The 17,919-nt window shown below is 41.3% G+C and overlaps 1 protein-coding gene across 4 annotated transcripts in view; it reads right to left on the reverse strand.

The window, feature by feature from the left end:
* LYRM4 (LYR motif containing 4) overlaps positions 1 to 17,919 on the reverse strand; it is a 169,370-nt gene that overhangs the window by 16,931 nt on the left and 134,520 nt on the right. For 2 of the 4 annotated variants that reach the window (XM_056521093.1, XM_056521090.1), the window contains exon 4: positions 12,162 to 12,257. The exons of the other annotated variants lie outside the window; for them this stretch is intronic. In XM_056521093.1, coding sequence (XP_056377068.1) covers positions 12,207 to 12,257 — 51 coding nt within the window. In that variant the 3' untranslated portion in view covers positions 12,162 to 12,206. The remainder of the gene's footprint in view (positions 1 to 12,161; positions 12,258 to 17,919) is intronic. 4 annotated transcript variants of the gene reach the window in all.

The following is a 17,919-nucleotide window of genomic DNA, read 5'->3' on the forward strand; positions in this document are numbered from 1 at the left end:
TGGCCAGAAGCAGTATCCACAGGGGGTTTGAGAAGCTGCTACCTATTTAAAAAAAAGAGGTTCTCTTCTTAAGTTACAGTATTTGAAATAAAGCAAATGTACTTAGTAAAATGATATGTCTGCTCCTCGATTATAAAGTAGATGGCCAGCTAGTATTTCTTTGCCAATAATATTCTACAGTCATGGCCGTAAATGTTGGCACCTCTGCCCCTGAAATTTTTCAAGAAAATTAAGTATTTCTCACAGAAAAGGATTGCAGTGGCACATGTTTTGCTATACACATGTTTATTCCCTTTGTGTGTATTGGAACTAAACCAAAAAAGAAGGGGAAAAAAGCAAATTGGAAATAATGTCACACCAACAAAAATGGGCTGGACAAAATGATTGGCACCCTTTCAAAATTGTAGAAAAAGAAGATTGTTTCAAGCATGTGATGATCCTTTAAACTCACATGGGGCAACTAACAGGTGTTGGCAATATAAAAATCACACCTGAAAGCAGATAAAAAGGAGAGAAGTTCACTTAGTCTTTGCATTGTGTTTCTGTGTGTGCCACACTAAGAATGGACAACAGAAAGAGGAGAAGAGAACAGTCTGAGGACTTGAGAACCAAAATTGTGGAAAAATATCAACAATCTCAAGGTTACAAGTCCATCTCCAGAGATCTAGATTTGCCTTTGTCCACAGTGCACAACATTATCAAGAAGTTTGCAACCCATGGCACTGTAGCTAATCTCCCTGGGCGTGGACAGAAGAGAAAAAGTGATGAAAGGTGTCAACACAGGATAGTCCAGATGGTGGATAAGCAGCCCCAAACAAGTTCCAAAGATATTCAAGCTGTCCGGCAGGCTCAGGGAGCATCAGTGTCAGCGCAAACTATCTATCGACATTTAAATGAAATGAAACACTATGGCAGGATACCCAGGAGGACCCCACTGCTGACACAGAGACATAAAAAAGCAAGACTACATTTTTCCAAAATCCTTCTGGGAAAATGTCTTGTGGACAGATGAGACCAAGATAGAGCTTTTTGTGTATGTATGTGTGTATGTATGTGTCTACGTTCCAGCATCACGTCCAAACCGCTAAAGATGTTACTTGGCACACATGTTATTTATATGTCAACAACAAACATAGGCGTGATGGTCACGCCCCCTTCCGATAGACTGTCGTTGAGGGGGCGGGCGTGACGTCACAAGGGGCCGGGCGTGACGTCACGAAGGGGCGGCCGCGAACACGGAATCTCGCACACAGCGTTCGGAGTAATGAACTTCCGGAAGCTGCAAGTGGAGCTCCGAAAGGCAGGGCAGCGCACAACCCCTTTAACCCTTACTCACCGCCATTTGCCAGGGGCGGGGTTTATGTTTAAAATATATGTTACTGCATAACTTCCAAACGGCTGGACATATTTCGATAATACTTGGTCGCATGTTACTTATATGTCCACTTAAAATATAGGATAGTTAATTTAACCCTTAACTACCCCCATTTGTGAGGGTCAGGGTTTTTGTTTAAAGTCCTATGCAAATCAATGGGAAATGTATGTTCCCACAACTTCCGTACGACTGGAGATATTTCAATACCTGGTGCACATATTACGGGTCGGGATAGTAGGTCGAGAAAGGAGGACGGGATAGGAGGACGGGATCGGAGGTCAAAATAGGAGGTCGAGATAGGAGGACGAGATAGGAGGTCGAGATAGGAGGTCGAGATAGGAGGTCGAGATAGGAGGTCGAGATAGGAGGTCGAGATAGATGGACTGGATGGGGGGGACGGGATAGGAGGTCAAGATAGGAGGTCAAGATAGGAGGTCGGGATAGGAGGTCGAGATAGGAGGTCGAGATAGGAGGTCGAGATAGGAGGTCGAGATAGGGGTCGAGATAGGAGGTCGAGATAGGAGGACGGGATAGGAGGACGAGATAGGAGGACGAGATAAAAGGACGAGATAGAAGGACGAGATAGAAGGACAAGATAGGAGGATGGGATAGATGGACTGGATGGGGGGACGGGATAGGAGGTTAAGATAGGAGGTCGAGATAGGAGGTCGGAATAGGAGGTCGAGATAGGAAGTCGAGATAGGAAGTTGAGATAGGAGGACGGGATAGGAGAAGTCAAAAGCTTCCGCCTTTGTTTATTTTCCTCCCCAAAAAGGATTAGGAAGGAAAAACCGGGCAACGCCAGGTACTCAGCTAGTATGACATAAATACCAAACTTTGTCTTATCACTCGGGTATAATTTACAAGTATGTGGCCAATTTTACGTTGTGGTCCACATTTTTGATGACATCTAAGGAATAAAATAAATGCCATCTAATGGACAGACATAAGAAAAAGCCGAAAGGATCAGCCTTTTCCTCAGGCAGTGTAGTTTCACATACCAGGCAGTGTACTTTGAAACCGACACTTTAGATATTGAAGTAATAGACTTACTGTTTGGTCCAACTTTATAAATTGTTTTCATAAAAAATTCCCTACCGTTGTGCGTGTACAGCTGCTATCCACACCTGTGTGTCTTCATACGACAAGTAGAGAGAAGTATGATCCTGCTATAATACTTTTATCTTAATTCTATTTGTCTTCTACTTTTTGCTAATAAACCTTATGGATGTAAGGATGAAGTAGAGAATAAATGAGTGAAAGTATGACTGCAGGATCACGCTACACACAGACAGGTATAATTGTCTGCAAACAAACTGTAGGAATGACTTTTTTTTTTTATAAAAAAACAAACATTTATTTTAAAAATAAAATACTGATACATTTTTCCACACATTTTTTGTTTTCAGCCCTAACAAAAGAATGAGACAAAATTGCTTACCTTTACTATTTTAATAAAAGGTTTCATTGCCAATGTGTCACACAAGACATGATGGGTAAAAGCAAAGAGCTGTCTCAAGAACTTTGCAACCTAATTGTTGCAAAACATCATAATAGTGTTGGTTACAGTTACATTTCTAAGCTTCTGAATGTTCCAGTAAGCACTGTTGGGACCATAATATGGAAGTGGAAAGACAATTATTTCACCATAAATTTGCCTCTACCAGGTGCTCCTCACAAGATTTCTGACAGAGGAGTGAAATGAATAATGGGAAGAGTTGTCCAAGAGCCAAGGACCACTGGTGAAGAGCTTAAAACACACCAACCTGGAACTAGCAAGTACTGCTGTCTCATAGAAAACGGTATTTAGGGAGAAAAATTGTGAAGTGTTCAATAATTATTTCAACCACTGTACTTATTTTCTGTTTATGAAAAATAAGAAGTGGCATTTGTGTGTATACACAATTTACTACAGTATGTAGAACACTATGTATAAGGGTTTTTCATAATGAAGAAGAGATGTATATGTTTTTTGTATTACACAAAAAGTAATTCATTTATTTTAAGAATTTTTGAAAGAGTATTACAAAAATATTACACACATATACAGAATATCACAGTGATAAACTATACAGAGACCATTGGGGGAAATGTATCAAACCCTGTGCAGTGGGAAAGTTGACCAGTTGCCAATAGCAACCCATCAGATAGCTTCTTTCATTTTTCAGAGGCCTTTTCAAAAATAAAAGAAGCGATCTGATTGGCAACAGGTTGGCTTTTCCTCTGCACAGGTTTTGATAAATCTACCCCATTGTGATTGTCCTTCAGGGTCATCTGAATTATAGTAAGAGCATGATCACAGGAACGTGTAAAGCCATCTAATCACCTATTAGGGTACGTTCACACACGCGGATTTTCGCAGCGTATTTAGCTGCAGATCCGCTGGAGAAGGCCCCGCTCTATGCTGGCTTTACATGTGCCTGCTGGTAGCGGCAATACGCTGCTACGAGCAGATACACCGCAGCGTTGTGCACGGCTTACTCGCACATCGCGGTCGCTCTCCCTGCTCTGAGCTAGGCAGAGAGCTCCCGCGATGTGCGAGTATTCTGTGGCTCGCGCATCGCAGTGTGTCTGCTGCCACTACGAGCAGGCACATGTAAAGCCAGCATAGAGCGGGCCTTCACCACCGGATCTGCAGTGTAAAATCCGCTGAAAATCCGCACGTGTGAACGTACCCTTAGGCTGTAATGCATCTGTAGAACGGCAGCTATGAATAGTTAAAGGAAATATGTAGCCTTAACAACTTATCCTCTATCCGCAGGATACTATCCATGTAGTTCTATGGGAGAGGCGGGGAGGCAGCGTTCGTGTCTCCCCGCCTCTCCCATAGAGCTGTATGTGGAGGGGACACAGAGCGGCAATGCCGGGGCCCGTTTGGGAGATCACGGGAGGGTCCCAGCGGTCGGACCCTCCACAATCAAACACTTATGGCCTATCCTGTGGATAGGGGATAAGTTGTTATTGCTGCAGTTGTCCTTTAAGAGTCTACCAAGTCTATATATAAAGGTGTTCAGTGGTAAGCAAGTGAATAACAGGTTCACAGAAAGCACTGTTGTCTTGCAGTGCTGGGATTTATAATGAACTGTATTTTTTTCTCTGTTTACATTGGTGTCCCTCCAGGTACTCTGGTTTCCATCCACATTCCAAAAACATACTGTATATTTCTGATTTGGTGCCTAGTTCGAGATAGTGACTGATGTGAGTAATGACAATCTCAGCACAGTGCTCCTAAATATTTTGGCACTATACTGACATGGACAAAATTGTTGGTATCCTTAACCTCTTCAGGACGCAGGGTGTATGCATACGCCCTTCATCCTGAGTCCTTAAGGACGTAGGGCGTAAAGGTACGCCCATTGGATTTCCGGTCCCCGCCGCTAGCCAGTCGGGGACCGGACCGGGATGCCTGCTAAAATAATTTAGCAGGCATCCCGGCACATCGCCGAGAGGGGGTCCTGCGCAGATCTGTGGCTATTCCGGGTCATACAAGTCTCCAGTGAACCGGAAAATAAGGGAGATCGGGGATATCCAAGACATCCCCGATCCCCCCGAAGGCATAGGAGTGAGGTGGCAGGGGTTCCACCCCTCCTTTCCCTGCTATTGGTCGGTCGGAAGAGACCGACCAATAGCAGATCGGGGGGCGGGGGGATTAAAGTTTGGTTCTGCCGTTCTGCCCACCCACAGTGGTGAGGGCAGAATGGGGGAACTGTAGTGTGACGGGCGGTCGAGGTCACTTACCGGCGGCGATCCTGCAGACTACGGAAGCTGGTGAGTTGCCTAGTGCAGTGATCTCTGAACTGTAGCCCTCCAGATGTTGCAAAACTACAAATCCCAGCATGCCCAGAGAGCTGTTTGCTGTTTGGGCATGCTGGGATGTGTAGTTTTGCAACAGCTGGAGGGCTACAGTTTGGAGATCACTGTGCAGTGATCTCTGAACTATGTCCCTCTAGATCTTGCAAAACTACAATTCCCAGCATGCACGAACAGCAAACAGCTGCCTCGCCATGCTGGCAGTTGTAGTTGCATACCTCCAGCTGTTGTATAACTACATCTCCCAGCATGCCCTTCGGCGATCAGTACATGCTGGGAGTTGTAGTTTTTAGACAGCTGGAAGCACACTGGTTGGAAAATTCTGAGGCAGGTAACAGAACCTAACTGAAGGTTTTCCAACCAGTGTTCGTCCAGCTGTGGCAAAAGTACAACTCCCAGCATGCACTGTCTGTCAGTGCATGCTAGGAGTTGTAGTTTTGCAACAGCTGGAGGTTTGCCCCCCATGTGAATGTACAGGGTACATTCACACGGGCGGGTTTACATCGAGTTTCCTGCTTCAAGTTTGGGCTGCGGCAAATTTTCCGCCACAGCGCAAACTCATAACGGGAAACTCACCGCGAACCCCCGCCCATGTGAATGTACCCTAAAAACACTACACTAACACATAATAAACACTACATATACACCCCCTTACACTGTCCCCCCCCCCCCAATAAAAATGAAAAACATATCGTACGGCAGTGTTTCCAAAACGGAGCCTCCAGCTGTTGCAGTGGTAGTTTAGCAACAGCTGGTGGCACCCTGTTTGGGAATCACTGGCATAAAATACCCCTATGTCCACCTCTATGCAATCCCTAATTTAGTCATCAAATGCGCATGGTGCTCTCTGAATTCGGAGCCCTGTCGTATTTCAAGAAAACAGCTTAGGGCCACATATGGGCTATTTCCGTACTTGGGAGCAATTGCGTAACAAATTTTGGGGGGCTTTTTCTCCGTTTAACCCTTATGAAAAGGAAGAGATGGGGTCTACACCAGCCTGTTAGTGTAAAAAAAAAAAAAAAAAAATTTACACTAACATGCTAGTGTTGCCCCAGAAAAAAAGACTCCCAAAATTTGTAACGCAATTTCTCCTGAGTACGGAAATACCTCATATGTGTGCATAAAATGCTCTGCGGATGCACAACAGGGCTCAGGAGTGAGAGCGCACTATGTACATTTGAGGTCTAAATTGGTGATTTGCACAGGGGTGGCTGATTTTACAGTGGGTCTGACAAACGCAAAAAAATTAACACCAATGTGTGACCCCATTTTGGAAACCACACCCCTCACGGAATGTAACAAGGGGTATAGTGAGCCTTAACACCCCCCCAGGCGTTTGACGAATTTTCGTTTAAGTCGGATGGGAAAATGAAAAAAAAAGAAAAAAAAAAAAAAAATTTTGGCGTTACCCTAAAATTTGTAACCCTATTTCTTCTTAGTAAGAAGTAGAGATGAGCGAACTTACAGTACATTTGATTCGTCACGAACTTCTCGGCTCGGCAGTTGAGGACTTATCCTGCATAAATTAGTTTAGCTTTCAGGTGCTCCCGTGGGCTGGAAAAGGTGGATACAGTCCTAGGAGACTCTTTCCTAGGACTATATCCACCTTTTCCAGCCCCACGGAGCACCTGAAAGGTGAACTAATTTATGCAGGATAAGTCATCAACTGCCGAGCCATGAAGTTCGTGACTAATCGAATTTACTGTAGGTTCGCTCATCTCTAGTAAGAACATACCCCATATGTGGATGTAAAGTGCTCTGCAGGAAAACTACAATGCTCAGAAGCGAAGGAGTGCCATTGGGCTTTTGGAGAGAAAATTTGTCCGGAATTGAAGGCCACATGTGTTTACAAAGTCCCCATAGTGCCAGAACAATGGACCCCCCCCCCCCCCCGTGACCCCATTTTGGAAACTGCACCCCTCACATAATGTAATAAGGGGTACAGTGAGCATTTACACCCCACAGGTGTCTGACAGATTTTTGGAACAGTGGTCCGTGAAAATGAAAAATGTTATTTTTCATTTGCACAGCCAACTGTTCCAAAGATCTGTCAAACGCCAGTGGGGGCTCAATGCACCAGTTACTAAATTCTGTGAGGGGTATATTTTCCAAAATGGGGTCACATGTGGGGGGGGTCCCAGGTTTTGGCACCACGGGGGCTTTGTAAACGCACATGGTCCCCGACTTCTATTCCAACCAAATTCTCTCTCCAATAGCTCAATGGCACTCCTTTTCTGAGCATTGTAGTGCGCCAGCAGAGCACTTGACGTCCACACATGGGGTATTTCTATACTCAGAAGAAATGGGGTTACAAATTTTGGGGGGCATTTTTTCCTGTTACCGCTTGTAAAAATATAAAATGTAAGGGGAAATTATTATTTTTTTTTTCATTTACACATCCGACTTTAACGAAAAGTCGTCAAACACCTGTGGGGTGTTAAGGCTCACTGTACCCCTTGAGGGGTGTAGTTTCCAAAATAGTATGCCATGTGTTTTTTTTGCTGTTCTGGCACCATAGGGGCTTCCTAAATGTAACATGCCCCCCAAAAACCATTTCAGCCAAATTTGCTTTCCAAAAGCCAAATGTGACTCCTCTTTTCAGTATGGTAGTGCGCCCGCAGTGAACTTGACGTCCACACATGGGGTATTTTCATACTCAGAAGAGATGGGGGTTACAACTTTTGGGGGAGATTTTCTTCTATTAACCCTTGTAAAATTTGGGGGGAAAAACTGCATTTTTGTGAAAAAATAAATTCATTTACACATCCAACTTAACGAAAAGTCATCAAACACCTGTGGGGTGTTAAGGCTCACTGGAGCATTTGTTACGTTCCTTGAGGGGTGTAGTTTCCAAAATAGTATGCCATGTGTTTTTTTTTGTTTTTTTAACTGTTCTGACACCATAGGGGCTTCCTAAATGTGACATGCCCCTCAAAAACCATTTCAGAAAAACTCACTTTCCATAATACCATGGTCGTTCCTTGCCTTCTGAGCCCTCTACTGCACCCACAGAGCACTTGACATACACATGAGATATTTCCTTACTCGAGATAAATTGGGTTACAAGTTTTAGGGTGATTTTTCTCCTTTTACCCCTTGTAAAAATTCAAAAACTGGGTCTACAAGATCATGCGAGTGTAAAAAATGAAGACTTTGAATTTTCTGCTTCACTTTGCTGCTATTCCTGTGAAACACCTAAAGGGTTAACACACCTACTGATCGTCATTTTGAATACTTTGGAGGGGTGAAGTTTTTATAATGGGGTAATTTATGGGGTATGAAGGCCCTTGAAATCCACTTCAAAACTGAACTGGTCCCTTAAAAATTCCGATTTTGAAAATTTTGTGACAAATTGGAAAATTGTTGCTGAACTTTGAAGCCCTCTGGTATCTTCCAAAAGTAAAAACATGTCAACTTTATGATGCAAACGTAAAGTAGAGATATTGTATATGTGAATCAATATATAATTTGGCATGTCAATTTTCCTTATAAGCAGAGTTTCAAAGTATAAAAAAATGCAAAATGTTAATTTTTTTTAATGAAATTTAAGATTTTTTCTGCAAGAAATTATGCAAGTATTGACGAAAATTTACCACTATCATAAAGTAGAATATGTCACGAAAAAACAAACTCTGAATAAGAATGAAAAGTAAAAGCATCCCAGAGTTATTAATACTTTTAATGACAGTGGTCAGATTTGCAAAAAAAAGGCTGTGTCCTTAAATGCTGTGTAGTAATTTACAAATCTGAAGAAATATTAGAGAGGCTCTTATCTCCCAGACAACTTGTGACTCAGGCTACCCAAATAACACCTGTACCCAAGGCGCCAAAAATTATACAAAATATATAGAAAAACTGGGGCTCCGAGTCATGAATATTAGATACAAATTAATTTATTGATAATAAGATATTCATAATATTTGTCTTTTGTGACCCTGTGGGTCAGCAGAAATACAAATAGTCTATACATAAAATATTCAAAGCATAAAATATGGCAAATAATTATTTAAAACTAATAAAATACATAAAATGAAAAAACTTTAAAATTGTTCGCTCAGAGGCTGTAGAAATAATGCAGGTAGATAATGTGAATAAATATCTCAGTTGCGGCAATAAATCCAGATGATTTAACTTCAATTATTGTGTCTGTAGATATTGTCTCTAACGGATACAGCGTTTGATACAATAGTAACTGGGCAATAGATGAAACAATTTGTAACCTTATATGAGGTTGTGATTCTAGTTCTCTGCACCGCGCGCTACTAGAGACTCAGCGGTCTCAAAAAAAGGGGAAGCGGCGGTTATTATTTTTGGTTGCTACTGGTTACAGAATTTGAAATGCAATATGGTAAAAGTTGGTACCTTTGTTGTATGCTGGATTGGTCGCCAGATGGGTCCCGGTTTCCCAAGCAGTAACAGCGCTGCTAGAGACACGGCTGTCTCACAGGTATGCAGCGGAGATGGGGTATAGTGGAAGCGCTTCTCACATGATAAATCATTTTTAGTTGGTACCTCTATTGTGTTGTCCTGATCGTCAGCTGGTCACAATCCCTGGGCAGAGGGTGCGCTGTTAGAGACTTGGCCGTCTCAGTTCGTACAGCGGCAGCGGTGGGCCTGATCTGAGCGTACTGCAGCAGTTCTACTGCAAGCAAGGAAAATGGAAAGCCAGCAATGTTCTCCTGGTGTGGATGGCACGTAGTGTCCTGTGATGATTAGCAGGTGCCGTGGGTCTTTGTGTATCGCTGTATCCTTGTGGGATTTTGGTGTATGACACTCAGGATAAATAGTAGTTTAAGGCTGGACGCGTTTCAGGTCCTCCATAGGACCTTACATGTTGAGCTGCTGAAGAAAGGTCCTATGGAGGACCTGAAACACGTCCAGCCTTAAAGGGTAGTTCCCACCATTCTATTTTTTTTTTTTTTGCTATCCCATTCCCCCCCCCCCCCCCCACTACGGCACTAGCCCGTTCCCTCCTCCCCCCCCCCCTGCCCCGCATACCCAGTTCCCTCATTACACTTGCAGTTACTGCAGAGTCCGGCAGCGGGCGTGCAGGGACAGCGGCGGCAACGAGGCGGCGGCGATGTGCAGGAGGAGTGGCCTCCCAGCCAGTGGCCAGGGAGCCAATGCGCTCGCTCCCGCCTGTCTGATTGACAGGCAGGGAGCGAGTGCAGCCTAACTGAAAAAGGACTGATTGCCACTCCAAAATCAGTCCTTTTTCAGTAGATTGTTTTTAAATGTAAATTAAACCTTTTTAATGAAAAAAAAAAAAATAATAAAAGTATATTAGAGATATGTTGTAGTACATAAGTACTACAACATATCAAAAAATAAAGTTGGTGACAGTGCCCATTTAAACTACTATTTATCCTGAGTGTCATCCACCAAAATCCCACAAAGGATACAGCGATACACAAAGACCCACGGCACCTGCTAATCATCACAGGACATTACGTGCCACCCACACCAGGAGAACATTGCTGGCTTTCCATTTTCCTTGCTTGCAGGCGAACTGCTGCAGTACCCTCAGATTGAGCCCACCGCTGCCACTGTACGAACTGAGACGGCCAAGTCTCTAACAGCGCACAGCGCTTCCACTATACACCATCTCCGCTGCATACCTGTGAGACAGCCGTGTCTCTAGCAGCGCTGTTACTGCTTGGGAAACCGGGACTCGTCCAGCGACCAACCCAGCATACAACAAAGGTACCAACTTTTACCATATTGCATTTCAAATACTGTAACCAGTAGCAACCAAAAATAATTACCGCCGCTTCCCCTTTTTTTGAGACCGCCAAGTCTCTAGTAGCGCGCGGTGCAGAGAACCAGAATCACAACCTCATATAAGGTTACAAATTGTTTCATCTGTTGCCCAGTTACTATTGTATCAATCGCTGGATCCGTTAGAGACAATATCTACAGACACAATAATTGAAGTTAAATCATCTGGATTTATTGCCGCAACTGAGATATTTATTCATATTATCTACCTGCATTATTTTTACAAACTCTGTGGAAACTTAGCGAATAATTTTAAAGTTTTTTCATTTTATTCGTTTTAAATAGTTATTTGCCATATTTTATGCTTTGAATATTTTATGTATAGACTATTTAATATATCAGTGTATTTCTGCTGACCCACAAGGGCCCTGTGGGTCAAAAGACACAAATATTACAAATATCTTATTATCAATAAATTAATTTGTATCTAATATTCATGACTTGGAGCCCCAATTTTTCTATATATTTTGTATAATTTACAAATCTGTTTAACTTTCTGGAGCCAGTTGATATATAAAAAAAAGTTTTTTCCTGGAGTACCCCTTTAAATCAAATGGTGCTAGAAAGTTAAACAGATTTGTAAATTACTTTTAATAAAAAATCTTAACCCTTCCAGTACCTATTAGCTGGTGTATGCTTTAGAGGAAGTTGATTTGTTCTTTTCAGTCTGACCACAGTGCTCTCTGCTGTCACCTCTGTCCATGTCAGGAACTGTCTGGAGCAGGAACATTTTGCTATGGGGATTTGCTCCTACTCTGGACAGTTTCAGATATGGACAGAGGTGTAAGCATAGAGCACTGTGGTCAGACAGAAAAGAACAACCAACTCAACTTCCTTTGAAACATACAGCAGCTTATAAGCACTGGAAGGATTAAGATTGTTTTAATAGAAGTAATTTACAAATCTGTTTAACTTTCTGTAACAAATTGTTAACCACCAGAGTATCCCTTTAAAAAAAAATAGAATTATGAAATTGGTCTGGAGAAAAAAAGATGGTCCCTTGAACTTAAAGGGGTACTCCAGTGGAAAACATATTTTTTTTTAAATCAACTAGCTCCAGAAAGTTAAAGAGATTTGTAAATTACTTCTTCTAAAAATGTTAATCCTTCCAGTACTTATCAGCTGCTGTATGCTCCACAGGAAGTTCTTTTTATATATATGCCATTTCTAATGCTGAAAAAAGATATTTGTTACCTACTCTTAAACTATACACCATGTTCCTGATGTTATGTTCCTGATATTGCTATCTGCTCGTGACTAAGATGGAAACCTTGGAATGATGCCAAGATGAAACCTTAGAAGACAAAACATTTGAGGAAGATAAATTGTATAAAAGGACAAGGATCTGGAATTTTCCAGTATGAGAGTGCCGCATAAATGAACTTTGGCCAAGAAAGAAATAAAATACTAAATATGCTAATATATACAGAGATAAAGTTCAAATAATCAATCAAAATGTAACATGATGATTTTGACGTCATAACTAAACCTCCCTTTTTTGTCAAATGTAAAAACAATGTACTTCCGTGTTATTAAACAGAAACTCTTTGAGAACTCTCTGGGAACATTTTCAGAGTTTTCTGCTGAGGAAAGAGTTCTAATACCAACATTCTATCTGGTGTGAATCCCTTGTGCCGACCCTCGTCAATATGCAGCAGCGGTCACTCACATTTAAAAAAATGTTTTTCCACCGGAGTACCCCTTTAATATGATGATATTTTATTACACCCTGAACAGATTCAAGACACCCTGTGTCAGATGCAGCAAAGCAGCCTCAAAACAAAACTCCGCCTTCTCCATGCTTCACATGAGAACATTGTTCTCTTTTTTAGTATGCTTCATTTTTGCGTCTGTGCATATAAAGCTGGTGCGACTTGCCGAGAGGCTCCAGTCTTGTCTTATCTGCCCACAGGAGCTTTGTGGCTTGTCTTTTGGATATATGAAACAAAGCAGCTCTACATTCACATATGCAAAAATGAAGCATACAGAGGAAAGAACAATGTACATATTTAAACACATGGCAGCAACATTACAAAATGTGAAAAATTTAAAGGGTCTGAAAACTATTTAAATAGTTTGAATCTGTTTCAGTACTTATTTGCTTTCTTCTCTATGTCCTCATTCACTTTGTACAGTCTGCCAAGTGTCCACCAACACTGATGACCTAAAACCTCTCCACAGCCGACACAACACAGATAGCTGCAATCAAAGTATCATGGACATGAAGTTGCACAAGTCATGCTTTTCCAAAAAAGTTAAATTTAAGCCTTAAGAGCAAAGCACTTCAAGTGAGAAAGTGGCACACCTCCATCAGAACGCCCAAGGAGGAAGCCGCAAAGTAAAAACCTGAGTCTTTGGTGAGACTATGGGAATGCCACTTGCACATTTAAAGTACTTTGTCCTAAAAGGGGCTATCCAGCAATAGAAAAACAGAGCAATGTTTTCCACAAAAACAGCACCACTCTGGCCCGCAGGTTGTGTGTGGTATTACAACTTGGCTCCATTCACTAAAATAAAACTGAGCTTTAAAACTGCCCTCAACCTTCAGACAAATGTGGTGCAGTTCTGTTTTTCTAACTCTGGTTAAAGGGGTACTCCCGTAAAAAACTTTTTTTTTAAATCAACTGTTGCCAGAAAGTTAAACAGATTTGTAAATTACTTCTATTAAAAAAATCTTAATCCTTCCAGTACTTTTTAGGGGCTGTATACTACTGAGGAAATGCTTTTCTCTTTGGATTTCTCTTATGTCACTACCACAGTGCTCTCTGATGACCTCTGCTGTCCATTTTAGGAACTGTCCAGAGCGGCATATGTTTGCTATGGGGATTTTCTCCTGCGCTGGACAAGTCATAAAATGGACAGCAGAGGCCAGCAGAGAGCACTGTGGTCATGAGATCAGAGAAATCCAAAAAGAAAAGCATTTCCTCTGTAGTATACAGCCCCAAAAAAGTACTGGAAGGATTAAGATTTTTTAATAGAAGTAATTTACAGATCTGTTTAACTTTCTGGCACCAGTTAAATAAAGTTTAACACGGGAGTACCCCTTTAATGCTTGAATTCTTACATGCTTGTTAGTACATTGAATAGCACTTTTATGAAAAAAGCATGGTCTGTTCTGCTGTTCTATGACGTTCTGATTGATGCTACCTGTGTTGTGTCGGATGTTAAGAGGTTCCAGAAAGCACCGAAAAATTGGAGTTTGTTGTGCACTAATGTGATAGTTTAGTCTCTACATAACTAATATACACATATATATATATATATATATATATATATATATATATAAATGAATTCCAGTGGCACTCACAGAATAAGGTGCAAAATCTAAGGTGCTTTATTGACCCATGAAGGTGCGACGTTTCAACGTCATCACGTCATCTTTATCAACCATGATTGATAAAGATGGCGTGATGCTGTCGAAACGTTGCACCTTCATGGGTCAATAAAGCACCTTAGATTTTGCACCTTATTCTGGGAGTGCCACTGGAATTCATTTGTTTTTGGATTTGTATACAGTCTGCAACTGGGACTGTTACCCCACTGGCACCCCGTACCCCGTTACGGACTTGCTTTGGTTGTGCTGCCTTCTACACGTGGTCATATATATATATTACAAACTGCATCTTGTTTATAAAAGACTTTACCAGATTTGGTCAATGCATATTTTCCATATTTTTCCTTATCATTTGTGCTGTGTGAAAATGTCTAACATACATATGGCAGAATTAAAATGCAATCTTAGTCGGTGCTTTATTCAATTATATCCTAGCTCTGAGCGCTCTCCTTGGAATTGTTGTCAGATGAATCATTAGTCATACCACTAAACATTAAAAATCAACATTGAAATCTGTTCCAACAAGTATCAACTTATAACAGAAAAGGCTAAATTCTCAAATGCCAAGGTCATTCCATTCCTTGTGCAATTACAAGGCTGGAATTGGATTTTTATGCAAACAAGATGAGGGATGAAATGACCTGAATTCTCGCTTCAGCCAATCCATTGTGACCTCTAACATGAGATGACTTGCTTGCTCTGCTTTGCTTTTAATGGGAAATTGGTGCATTCCTTTAGGCTGTACTATAATTTAATGCAGATAAATATCAAGCTGCATTACTTAGGTGCATACTGTATGTTATACCCAGTGTATCCATAAGGCCCCACTGATCCAGCATATGTAAAAAAAAAAAAAGTGTCCTATTAGTATATGCAACAGTGTATTTTTTTCTCCTACATGGTGTATTGTAATAGATTAGACCAGGGGTACTCAAATGGTGGGCCTGATCCATATCCGGACAACAGTCACAATGCGGAGCAGAGCCATTCTGTACCCTGCACTGATCCGCTCTAACACACAGGATGTGTACATTGTTTTCCTTGCTGGCATGTACCACTTTGGTTATTGTCTGGTCCTAGCACTTCATCTATTTCCATCATGCATGATTATTACTGGCGCACTATAGTGTACAGATATTTTTATAGCAGATTTTTTTTAGTATATTTTTATTTACATATATACATACCCTTGGTATTATCATTCATTACTGTGCAGGTCTCTGCTGTGTTACTGTACCGGGCCTGTGCCGCTTCCGGGTGTACCCCACCCGGTAAAGACTATGTCTGAGTGCACGGAGCTTGGGTTGTAGCTCCGCCTATGCCCCAAGGACCTACCGTAGTTTGAATATACAGAAAATAAAGAATTACAGCGGAACGGCTGGACGGTTTGGGACGCCATGAATATAATTTTGAGCAGTATCACCCTCACTACAAGCCTGTATTAAAGGTTAGTGCTGGTGATACTGATGACAGATTTCCTTTAATTAATACAAAGTATCCTGATACTAAATATCCTGGTACAAAGTATCCTAATCCTTCTTTTTTTTTATCAACTGGTACCAGAAGGTTAAACAGATTTGTAAACTACTTCTACTTAAAAATCTTAATCCTTCCAGTACTTGTCTGCTGCTGTATACTACAGAGGAATTTATTTTCTGTCTGTCCACAGTGCTCTCTGCTGACACCTCTGTCCATGTCAGGAACTGTCCAGAGCAGGATAGATTTGCTATGGGGATTTGCTCCTGCTCCGGACAGTTCCTAACATGCACAGAGGTGTCAGCAGAGAGCAGTGTGGTCAGATAGAAAAAAAAATTCTAAAAGAAAAGAACTTCCTCTGTAGTATACAGAAGCTGATAAGTACTGGAGGGTTAGGATTTTTAAACAGAAGTAATTTACAAATCTGTTTAACTTTCTGGCACCAGTTGATTAAAAAAAAAATGTTTTCCACCAGAGTACCCCTTTAATAGCAGTTTCAGTCTTTTCTTGATACTAAGAATCCAAATAATTTGCAAAGTAAAGTGCAGGATGAATTGTAAAGTAACAAAAATGCACATGATCATAAACTTTCCCACTGCCTAGATGATGCAGATAAAGATGAGTATGCACAGGCCCATAGAGGTTATCACTTAAAGGGGTATTCCAGGCCAAAACTTTTTTTATATATCAACTGGCTGTGGAAATGTAAACAGATTTGTAAATTACTTCTATTAAAAAATCTTAATCCTTCCAATAGTTATTAGCTTCTGAAGTTGAATTGCTGTTTTCTGTCTAACTGCTTTCTGATGACTCACGTCCTGGGAGCTGTGCAGTTCCTATGGGGATATTCTCCTATCATGCACAGCTCCTGGGACGTGACATCATCATTGAGCAGTTAGACAGAAAACTTCAGAAGCTAATAACTATTGGAAGGATTAAGATTTTTTAATAGAAGTAATTTACAAATCTATAAATATACAAAGAAATGAAACCACCGTCACCGCTAGGTATATTGCAGTCCCATCATGTAGCTGTATCTCGGACACAATAGTTAATATTGTCCAATACTATAGTTCCACTTTAGAGTGTGCCAGCACGAGGATCGACTATGTATGAAAACGAGGGTGGTGCTCTTCTGTAGCAGATAAGAGGCAATACATACAAGTACATACGAAGAGATCAGAACGCACCCACCCGGAGTCGATTGCCGTCACCAGGGGGTCCCAATCCAGGTCACCATCTGGTGTGGGGGAGTTCTCAGACGCTGGCCACGGACCGTATCGCACCCTCCGGTGCTTCGTCAGGCCACCGGATTGATGGTGACCCGGATTGGGACCCCCTGGTGACGGCAATCGACTCCGGGTAAGTGCGTTCTGATCTCTTCGTATGTACTTGCAATTTACATATCTGTTTAACTTTCCGGAGCCAGTTGATATATAAAAAAAAAGTTTTGGCCTGGAATACCCCTTTAAGGGTTGTCCGGTGTCTATATAAAATATTGAACTTTATGTTCTTGTGGCCTCAGGAATTTTTCTGCATATACAATTTTCTGTTTATGGATTCCTTTTATTGATCTTTGAACAAGTTGCAACTATTGCATTTTATGTACATATAGAAGAAATTTTTTTTTTTTATATATCATATGCTCATTTTATCTATATATCCATCAAATATTAGTGAGAATAACAGTCTTAATAAAATAAAGTCTTAATATGACATATACATTATTGTATTCCAACTCTTTACACCATAAATCCACACCAGCACAGACCACACTTTCAAACTTGTCTACATCTAAGGCCCCTTTCACACTATAAAAATACTTCCGTTATGAACGCCCGTTATAAAAAGCCTGGAAATCGGCAGTTATATGGCCGGTACAAAATCACTAACGGCCGTTAGAAAATCCCATTATAGTCTATGGGATTTTTATTAATAACGGCGGTTATTTTGGGACGGGCGATAGTAAGGGGAGAATTAGAGTATGCACTATTTCTCCCGTTCATTCGCCTGTCACAAAATAACGGCCGTTATTAATAACGGGTGATAACGGGTTAAAACGGCTATTAGAAAAATCCCATAGACTATAATGGGATTTTCTAACGGCCGTTAGTGATTTTGTACCGGCCGTATAACTGCCGATTTC

Source organism: Hyla sarda, chromosome 5 (assembly GCF_029499605.1).
Source record: "Hyla sarda isolate aHylSar1 chromosome 5, aHylSar1.hap1, whole genome shotgun sequence".
Lineage (NCBI taxonomy): Eukaryota > Metazoa > Chordata > Amphibia > Anura > Hylidae > Hyla > Hyla sarda.